General features: G+C 48.1%; 1 protein-coding gene across 1 annotated transcript in view; it reads right to left on the reverse strand.

Moving 5' to 3' along the window:
• The window catches only part of CTBP2 (C-terminal binding protein 2), a 39,537-nt gene extending 34,867 nt beyond the window's left edge, over positions 1-4,670 (reverse strand). The window contains exon 1 of the mRNA XM_057381211.1: positions 2,993-4,670. Coding sequence (XP_057237194.1) covers positions 2,993-4,670 — 1,678 coding nt within the window. The remainder of the gene's footprint in view (positions 1-2,992) is intronic.
• Between the last annotated feature and the right edge of the window lie 6,382 nt (positions 4,671-11,052).

Consider the following 11,052-nt stretch of genomic DNA (forward strand, 5'->3'; position numbering starts at 1 on the left):
TTCTCCCCTGGGGAAGCCATTCCTGACATACAAGGTCTCAATGACACGGAGAGCAGCAGCTTTGCCAGAGCTCCAGGGATGTTTCTCCCCTGGGGAAACCATTCCTGACATACAAGGTCTCAATGACACAGAGAGCAGCAGCTTTGCCAGAGGTGTGGCAGGGAAGCTCTTGGGATTGGAAGCCGGTTCATCTCTGGAGACGTCACTCTACCACCCCTGCAAAGGGTTTAAGCTGCTCATTCACCACCTTCCCTTCATATAATTCTGCAGTTCCCAGGGAGGGCCATTTATCTAAATTCTTGATCATTATTTTACGCAATGCAAAGCAGTTGCAGCACTAAATCTCATTGCTGATTTTCCCTTTCCTTTCACCTGCCCAGGATCCTGCCTCTACCATCAGGAATACCAGGCAGGAGAAGAACCTTCCTCCTGMGAGCCCTCTGCCCAAACTCCAAAGTGAACTGCAGCTGTGAAAATGCACACCGACTGTCAAACTCAGCAYGAAATGACAAATGGGGTATTTAGGAACAACTCACTGTAGAAAGACTACAATGYATAGTTCAACAAGACTTTAAAAAGCCCCAAAATTATCTGTTTTACGGTCTTACCCATAAAACAAGCTTCAAAACATGGCTGGGCTGYAATCTGCACTTTATAACCCTCTGCTGACTGAGAAGAAATTAACTTACACCAACAGAAAATATTTGCAGCYATTTGGAGACAGTTTAATACTGAATTTGCTTTCACCTTGTGACTTGAATATCCACAGCCAAAGCTACAGCCAGGAGAAGGCTCATCGCTCCTAAAAACACATCCTGGCTCTTCCTGCTGGCAAATACAATTTTCCTGGATTTAGCTGAGTTTCTGCCATCCACTCAAAGCTTTAAAACATCTTAACATATTTCTAACCTCAGCTTATCCCCTTGTGGGTAAGTGCGAACACTCCTGCTCGACACAGCTCAAACATCTACAAACCACCGCGCTTTTCCATTTTTAATCCACATCCTTCCATGTGCCATGTGCCTTACCTTGGCTTCTACTTTTAAAATATAGTTTTTACAGGAAGAAAACCTCTCAGGCTATTTGGAAAGGAAAAAAACGGACATAAATAAAAATGAAGACAATTTTACAGGTCCTACTTCAGCTAAACCTTTCAGGGCCTTCAATGAGAAGATAATCTTTCTGTGATTATGGCCAAACCCTCTCGTTGCTTGGCAACACATAATTAAGGAATATGTTTTCAGATCCGCTTTGCAAGCTGGCCATTATCAGATGAAATTACTGGAGCAACAAATGTCATCCTCATGCAAATGAGCTGGTCGTAGGCAAAAGGAAAAAAAAAAGAGGGTTGAGTAGCAAGAAAGAGCTCAACAGCACAGAAATGCTGCTGGCTGTTTCTCGCTGTGCACTTCTGCTGAAGGGAAGGGATAACACAAAGATTTTTAAAGAATAGGGTTTGCAGTTTATAAACAAAATACAGGGAAGGAGAGATCTGTTTCCCATGGTGGAAGAGATTGCTCCCAATCCCTGTGCTCTGGTGGTCCTTCAGCCCAGAGCTTTCACTGCGCCGGCATCGACCGCTCAATCAGACGTAGCGCAAATAAATGAACATATTTGTGTTCCCCACATTATGCCAGTTCGTCTTTTTAGCCGCATTTATTTAAAAATACTGCCTGGATGTACTAGTTTAGCATCTGATCCATGTCAAYACAGAACATGTTGCCTAATATTGAAGCATTTTTCAGAAATCAATACATTACAGCAGCTACATAAAGGACTCATAAGCGTGAACAAACCGGCATTTACTTCCTAGCTGTGTAATTATGGTATGGCAGGGAAAGGGGTGTGCCAAGTGTCTGCATTTTGACAACTTTATCATTTCCACTCACAAAATCATTCTTTATTTAGATTCCTGGGGAATGGCATCACCAGTTTGGCACYGTCTCGATGCCTATAAATGGTATCCCTCTTATTAAAGCTTTGTGTTTGTGTGCTGGGACGGCACATTGTTCAGGAACTGTTTGCATGGGAGTTCATCTGAGAAAAYTCCCTGCTCACAGAGTCACTACCAGCAGAAACATTTCAAGGGGTGTCTTTCCATATTTTTTTTCCAACAATTCAAGCCAGAAACAGATGAATTTGATGAATTTCCTTATACTTATCCAGGTGGTTTTTGGGGGTTAGTTTCTGTMAGGCTCTGAGTGTTGTCATCAACAGACCCTTCCAAAGTAGAGGAGCAGAGCCTGCTCGGATTGTTCAGCTTTTCATCTGAGCAGCCAAGGGCCTGAGCATTTCTAGAAGGGGAAGGGAAGTCTAAGAGCCACCATTCATTTTTATTGTTCCAGTGCTTAATGACAGGCTTTTAGTTTTAAGCACAGCCCTATTACTTTAACAGCTCTATCGCTTCACTTACAGGCATCTCGAGAAGGAAATCAAGGGGTTTATTTTGTATGCCTGATAAAACAGCAAATTAATAATAAGAAGAAAAGCCTTAGGTAATGGCCAAAGGTAAGTCGATTCTCGAATAACACCATTAACTATCTGATGAATTTAGTCAAAACAATGCTAACCATTTCCTCAGAGGAACRCATTTGTGCCTGATAACAGCTGTAAAAAGTCAATCTGCAGCAAACCCTGTAGTCCTAATTGCTCAGCCAGCGCAGTATCTAATCTCCTGTTCTCGACAAAACAACGGGAACGGCAAGATTAACCCTGGAAGCATTATCTGAGCTACTGCTCACGTTTAACTGAAGTTGGCTAAACAAACAAAATATTTGGAATTTAACCACRGAGTGAGAACCAGTATCTTTAGCTTCGCATGGCCAGAAAAGCCCTGTGAGGAAACCTTCACCTCCTTTACTAACTAGCACAGCATCTAATATTTTGGCTTGAACCCCCATGATATTTGAAGGTGGGTTTTTTGATGGGTAAATTAAGCGACAACAAGGCGGTTCTAAACTACTACTATGGACTAAGACCCTTCAGTATTTACTTGGTTCAGGCGATGCCATGGTGGAGACGATGACAGGGGGCCCCGTGCGCCTGCTGAGCTTCGGGAACGGGGAGAGCTGGGCAGGGAAGGCGGGTCCGGTGGGCGTCAAACCCCCTTCCCCTGCGGTCGCCGGCCGGCGGAGGAGCTGGGGGCTGCTGTGCGGGCTCGGTGCCGGTGATGCCGCCGCCGTSCGCTCCCTCTTCATCAGCTCCATGGGCACGGTGTAGGTGGTGGGGTACGCCGTCTTGGGGCTGGCGTGAGGGTTGGCCACCGTCATGGGCAARCCGACCGGAGCGGAGTAGGCAGAAGCGGGGCGCGGGTGCGGGCTGCAAGGCAGGGGGGTGCTGTATCCCGAACCGGGGAGRAAATGCGGCCCCTGAGGAGCCCCCGCGGGGGCCGGGTAGGTGGTGGTCTCCAGCAAGTGCTGGGTCGGGGCGCTGGATGGCCGGCGRTGCATCTCGACCCCTCTCGGGGACAGCGGCTGCAGCGGTGGCGGGTGCTGCGAGGCGCCGGGGCCATCCACGGTGGGCACCCCGTACTCGGCCGGGAGCTCGCTGCGGTGGCTGAAGCTGTTGGAGCGGGTCCTGGGGCGCAGCGCCCCGCTCCTGCGCTCCTGCCTCTGCAGCTGCATCTCCGCCTTGTAGTTGTGGGCGATGCGCGACAGCACGCGGGCCTGCCCCAAGTTGGGCGCCACCGACTTGATGTCGTTCTCCTCCATCATGGCCAGCAGGTTCGGGGAGTCGAAGCCCTGCTGCAGCAGGGCAGCAAAGGTGCTCTCCGAGACGCCCTCCGCACGCAGCAGCGCCACAAATTCGGGGTCAAAGCTCCTCTTGCCTTCTGGCCCRGGAAATGTGGGGGGCACCGGCGGGTGGGAAGGCGTCGCCACCGCCGCCTCGTAGCTRTCATAGGGACCCTTGGTGCCGGTGCTGTCCCTGCCCGGCCCGTAGCTGGTGCCGGTGCTGGCAGCAGGATCCACCACGAGGCAGGTGGGGGCGGCCTGCCTGGCCGCTGCCTCAGGAGCCCGCTCCGCTCCATCGCTGTAGCCCGGCCTGCTGGGGAAGGCGGGCGGCTCTGCCGCGTACCGCGGGCCGGGGGGCTCCGTGCCGTACCACGCCGGGGACACATCTCTGCCGCGCATCCGCTGCCCATCCAGAGCCAGCTTCGGGTCCCTGTAGAGGCGGGTGGTGTCTGGTGGAGCAGGCGGGCGCACCGGGGTCTGGTCCCAGGACAGGCGGCTGCCGGGTGCTCCGTAGCTCGCCAGCGGCCTGCCCGCCACGTGGTCGCGGTAGCAGCGRGGGTCCTTGGGTGACCTCGCCGACAGTGACGGGTCGCTGTAGTAATCCTGAGGCGGCAGAGAGCCCCGGGCCGCCATGGGCGCCGGCCGGTCGCAGTAGGCGAAGTCGGGGACGGAGCCTTTCCTCAGAGGCCCCGGCGCAAAGGCGGCATCCTGGTACGGGTACGCCTCTTGCTTCAGCTCCGCACCGCCCTGCAAGATGATATCATTTGCCCGTGGTGGCTCGTACCAGCCGCCCTCACCGCCATAGGTCAGGGAGCTCCTCCGGCCCGGTGGCCTCTGGTACTCGAAGGCGTTCTCGCTCTCCCAGGTGCCCTCATACCAGCCGGCAGCGTCCCAGCTCTGCGAGCGGCCGATGTTGGGGTGCTTGCTGGGGATGGGCATCGCCACCAGGCCGCTTGCTSCCGCTGACACGGACAGGAGGAGGTGCCTTCCTTCTCAGCGCTTCTCCGGCACGCATCCAAACCGGACCGTGCTCYGCCTGAGCCCTCCTGGGACTTCAGGACCCACCGGCTGGCGGTTTTGCCTTTCCGAGCGKGGCCTGAATTATTAATCCTCGGTAACCTTAGCAGGCAGAGCATGCGGCGGCCGGCGGAGGGGCTGCCCCTCGCCGTGCAGGAGAGCGGCCGCTCTCAGCCCAGATGCTTTATCCTGTGCCGCTGGGGACACAGGCGCTCGCACATGGACAACTGGCCGAGCAGTGTGTGGGGATTAGGAGCTAAATAAAACCACTAAAGCCCTCGCTCCATGTGACATCATTTTAGCCCGATGAAATCTCACGCACTGACCCAGCCAGCAACCTCAATGCAATTTTTCCTCCAGGGAATGATGGTTTAGTTTTTGTTTTGTTTTGTTCTGGGTTTTTTTTTAACGTTGTTTTTTTTAGCCTGTGTTTCATCTGTTTTGGTTTTCTCCCCCTTCACGTGCTCGGGGAGGCTGTGCCAGCACCCACCAGGGATGGGCAGCGGGATAACGGAACGTGCGCGGATCTGCTCGGCCCCGCACACGCGCATGTAAAAATAAAAAAGAAAGCTCCAGTGTCAGCTCAATCTTAATCCAACCTGATGAAATGCTAATCCACTGCACACAGCTAAGGACAAATTAAATGGGAGCCAGCAGACAAGCCTAAAAAAAGGCCAGTGCAAGATACTCGAGAATATGAGAGCGATTAGAAATCAGTTAGGTATCTGTTTAGCACTTTATGAATATTATAATTTGCGTTGGAAATTATTTTTTTTTGTAGTTTCAAATTAGCCACGCTAACTAGGCTCCAAAAGGATTCTTTGTATTATTACCATAATATGCAAATCCTTTCATCATCCCAGGACAGAAAATTGTGGAGGTGTAATCTGGAATGTATAATTTTAAGACCCTAGCACAGGTCATGGAGAAGGAGGGGAGGATCAAAGGATCTAAAGCCTGGCCTAACAAAGCAAAAAGGAATAGTAGACTTTTGCCCATTATCTCCAGCTTCCTTTGGAAAAACTACATGTTTATGAAATAGGAAAACGCTCAGCAACATCACACAAAACTCAATTTGTATTGAGCGGTATTTCAACATTCATGTGGATAAGCTTTTTTTACACTTAGAGTAGGCAAAGGGATTTAGATGGAATCACAGCACAGAAAATTGTTATTTGGGAATGCAATAAAAATTTCCATATAGAGTCATTGTTTTCAGAGGAGGTATTAAAATGGCTCCCAAAAACACGTAATCCAAACTACGACAGGCTGCTCATGCTCAAATACTCCTTTTCAAAGACAGAAGTTTAACTGCTCCTTATTCTGCTGACCACTGCTACAGCATCAACATTTTATTTTTTGAATTAAAAAAATCAGATGGAAACAATTTTTACTTTCTCTGCTGCCATCACAGATTTCTTACCCCTCAAAATACCCCCTTCCAGAACAGACCCAGTGAAAGGAGGAACAGTCACCTTCCCTGCTCTGTTTGCAAGACAGCTTGAGCATTTTTCCCRGCTAATCCACAATAAATGTTTAGTGCACAAGCCATCACATGATGGACTATTGTGCTATTATGATAGCTAAATCACTAATACAGTCTAATGCTTATACTTGCCTATCATACTAATACCTCTGGGCTATATTTCTGACCCAAATACTGACAGGATCTTTGAGTAATCCCTAAATTTCTTTATTGCAGTAAATATTACAAATCCTCTTCAAACATTTTCTCTTCCAATTCCATCCTCAAGAATCACGATCTTGAAAATTATGTTGGATATTASACAGACATGCAAAACATGGGCCCCAAAACATTATTTATGCAATTCTCCGAGAATATCTGATTGGCATTATACTGAATTAACTAACAAACTTCAGACACACTGGAAAATTTCTTCTTTTGAGAGAGTCAAGATGGGAAGACACATTTGTGGCTTACAAATAAAGCAGAGAATATTTCAACCAACAAAAACATTTTATTACAACAACATTTTGCTAAAGAATAAAATGTATTCCCAATTGGATACAGTGAGATCGGTGCCATTTTTTTTGCTCTGAAGCAGCAGAAGGAATCTACCAAAAATATATAGGACAAAATAATGAAATCCTGGTCTATGGATCAAGGGCATCTTCCACCATTGTCTTCAAAGAAATTACTAACAGTCACCACCCTAAGCCCTGCTTGCCAATGGAAACATCATGCCACAGAGAAATGGAATTTCAAAAATGCTGATTTTCAACAACTGCAAGGGTAGTCAGAAGAGAGCTTGGAGCATTCACTACCTCTGAAAAAACCAAAGGCTTCAACAAGCCCTGGGGTCGCATGATGGACACAATGGAAACCCCACCCAAACCAACCCATGTGTGACTGGTGACCGTGCCCTGCCCAGCACACATGGGGACAGCAGCACCTGGAGAGCCACCTCCAAACTCCCTGCATCCCAGGGGCACATCTGGGCTCCCAAAACCACCCTGGCACCAGCCTCCCTTGCAACCTGGCAGCCCTTGGGCAGGAGATGTGCTCTTCCCCCAGCTCTTCACAGGGGTCAGGAAACCCTAACTGGGCATTTGCCATTGGAACACTCATGCATATGGATGGTTTTTATCCCGTAAGTGCTGACCTCAGTTGCACAAACCCATTATTGCTGTGCTCCAAGCCAAGCAGAGGCAAATGCCTGCAGGACCAGGGGCTGCAGGATTTGCACATTTMCCTGCAGCCAAGGGCCAGATATCCTCTTTGGAGGGCTTTGCTGGCCTCAGTTTTTGTTGACCAAGAGCTGCAGTCAGTTGGGATGATGTGGCCAGGAGCCATGGAGCTGCCTCCTGTGCCACCATGGCAGCCAAGGAAATGTTACACCCTCAGAACCAAGAAATGAATAAGAAATGATTGGAATGAAATATTTATGGTTGGGCAGGAAGGGTCTTTTCTTTTTCTGTTTTTGGCAATGTTAAAAGCAGCCCCTTTGCAAATTCGAAGTGTGGGTAGGAGGGTGAGGGAGGTGATTCTCCACTGGTGAGACCCCACCTGCAGGGCTGCATCCACTCTGGGGACTGAAATGGAAGGAGGACATGGAGCCCTTGGAGTGAATCCAGAGAAGGCCACAAAGATGATTCAAGGACTGAAACACCTCTGCTATGGGGAAAGAATCCTTCAAGATTCTTTCCAAGAAAAAAAAGAGAGGGACTCTGTCAGGAAGAAAGCAGGAGAGGGACTTTTTAGAAGGGCATGGACTGATAACACATGGGAGAATGGCTTCAAATTGCCAGAGGGCAGGGTTAGATGGGACACTGGGAAGGAGTTGTTCCTTGTGAGGCTGGGCAGCCCTGGGGTTGGGGCACAGGGTGCCCAGAGAAGCTGTGGCTGCCCCTGGATCCCTGGCAGTGTCCAAGGCCAGGTTGGACATTGGGGCTGGGAGCAGCCTGGGACAGTGGGAGGTGTCCCTGCCCGTGGCAGGGGGTGGAATGAGATGCACTTTAAGGTCCCTTCAAAGACCATTCTGTGATTCTGTGAAATGCTACGAAATGATTCTGTTCCCATTTCTGCATCCAGACCCAAGCAGGATGGCCAAGTGAAGACACAGAGACCCTGCTGGGGGTGCAGGAGGCACCAGCACCTACATCCTAAACATGAGGGGGAGACAAGGACTGCGGAACAGGCAGAAAATTTATTCTCCCTTTAGCTTTTAATTCTAAAGGTATTTTGGGAAAGAAAAAAAACACACACAGAAGGGAAGAAAAAAAAAAGCTGATCAAGAGATTAAATGCTCTGGTATTTCAGATCACATGAAAAATGCACAGTTTTGACTTAAAACCCTGATTCTCAGTTTAGAATTGATCTCATACATGGTAAATTTGGCCACGATATTTGGTTACGATACAACCACCACAGAAGTCTGCTCTGAAAAAAAGGTGATGACAGAGCACAAGAAAGGTRGGCCCATTGTTTAGACACTGCATTCAAAACCGATGGCAAGAAATGTGAGCCTGGAACCCTCTTACAGTGAATGTGAAACAAACAGTACTAGAAAGCACYRCTCTCTTCCCAGGAGGAGAGAGTTTTACACATAAAACCCAGAGTAAGAAATCAGGATGCTAAATCTGCAACACAACTGTGTAAACAACATTTTTTGGTGTCCACAGCACTGACTCAGGAGAGATTGGCTGCAAAATTTAATTCATATTGATATAAAACATTTCATTACCTATTCTGAAAGCAAGTTGCTGGAAAAAATACTCTGTGCAACAAAATAACACAGATTGAGATTAGTTTTGCTTCTTATTATTGTAAAGTATATTTAACTATAAATTTAAATCCTGTTTATACTGGGGAAAATGGTTTTAATGTAGATTAAGATGCTGATGTTTCCTCTCCAATTATTTTCTTCTGGGAGAGAGTGGAACAGAAACAATGTGCCAAATGTAATTTCTGGCAAAAACTGCAAGATGCAGCGGTGTGGGAAAGGCTATTTCTCTTTCAAAGGCAAAGGAATCCTACCCCTGRTAGTGAAATATCCTCCGGAGAACAAATACATCTCTCGTTAATGGAGAGAGCAGGTATCAGGACACCCAGCCTTTATACCTCGCTCTGCCACTGTCAGAGAGTAAATTGCTTAATTTCTTACTCGCTGATTCCCCTTCCATCAAGAGGGATATAATAACACACACCTCTCACACTCGGATGGTGTTAAGATTAATCAGTGTTTGTCATATGTTTTCAGGTGACAAGGTACAAAGCTACTGGGAGGATAAATGCTCCTGCCCTCCCTGCCTGGGCTTTCAAGGACTGCSTGTGATTGTGCCTAATGACCCCCAAAGCTCGGGAAGCCTCTCCTGAACATYCTCCTCCCATGCTCAGCTTGCAGGATGCCAAGAAAGCAGAAATGAGCTAAACTACACTGTGGTGTACCACGGACWCTACGGAGAAGAAAAGGAATGGGAGGCAGCGTGAGTAATGCACACACACGCATGCATGCGCACAAACAGAAAAGAAACAAAATTTAAAAAAAAATCAGGAGAGGAAAAGCAGCAAGAAAATGTTCCAAAGCCTTTGAAATGACTGCATTTGCTAAAATTTGGCTCTGCAAAATCTCCCTCACAGTGGCAATAAGCACTCTGCCTAGATGGACTTTTTAACAGTCTCCTGAAATTAAGGGAGCACAAAGAGAAAATTAGCAGGATTGTGCTGGAATCATTTTCAATAATCAAAGGAGCAGCACAGCATCTGAAAGCACTCAGCGCTTGAAGCCCTGCCACATGCTTTCACCAATTTCCAAACCAAAAGCATCGATGCTTTGTAACTCCAACAAAACGCTCGCAAACACCAACTTGGTGCGTTACAACAAAACACTCTTAAGATCAGCCCGTTATTAAACAATCATTGCCTCATGGAACTCTGCATTTTGATGACTTTAAAGCAAAAAAACCAAAAGCTYATGGCCGTTTGTAACTCAATCCCCCAGTGCTGGGGTAGAATGGGCCGTAACCGTTGGCGTGACAGGCTCCAGGAATGCACCAGCACCCGCTGTCCCGAAATGTGACGCACAAACTGGAACCAGTTTGGGTTTGCTCCCCATTCCCATCAGTGACACATGGTGGGGCCAGGCAGATGGAAAATCAAAGGTCAATATGGGAACCCAACAAAYGCTCAGCAAAGGACCTGCCTCCCATGCCAAAGCCAGCAGACATTTCCTCTCCAAACTTGTGACACCATATTGCATTGTCTTTCTGAATAATTTCCCAAGAATTCCCCCAAAACCCCACAAAACAACATGAGGAGAGAGGATGTGAGGCCTTTTCCACTCCCACTAGCCAGTGCTGTGCTGGGAAGATGAACTGAAGCATTTCATGGACAGAAATGAGCAACCTTTCCCTTTATCCCAGTGGATCTGCTTCTCCAGTGCAGTTTTGTGCTGATCTCTGTGTGGAAGGGGTTGGATATAGAAGACAATATCCTACACCATGAGGGTGCTCCTTCACACCCTCACGGCCAGGCAGCCCACACCTCCAATCACTGCCACACAACAACTCTCTGTCCAGAGCTATTTCATTCCCCTTTCACAGAAGGGTTCCACCCAGGGTGGGTGGAACTAGATCTTTAAAGTCCCTTCTAACCCAAACCATTCAATGAYYTGCCATCCAGGAAGAAARTCAAACTGCAGGTAACAAAYGCAGGAAGACAGCAATCATCTAAAACACACTTGCAGCTAAGAAGAGAAGTGCAGCTGTAAAACACACTTTGAGCCATTGGAATGAGCCTTACAAGCTCAATCAGAAACAAGCTCAACTTCAATCAGAAACAATT

Source organism: Malurus melanocephalus, unplaced genomic scaffold (assembly GCF_030028575.1).
Source record: "Malurus melanocephalus ecotype Western Australia unplaced genomic scaffold, MMel_1.1 scaffold_498, whole genome shotgun sequence".
Taxonomy (NCBI): Eukaryota; Metazoa; Chordata; class Aves; order Passeriformes; family Maluridae; genus Malurus; species Malurus melanocephalus.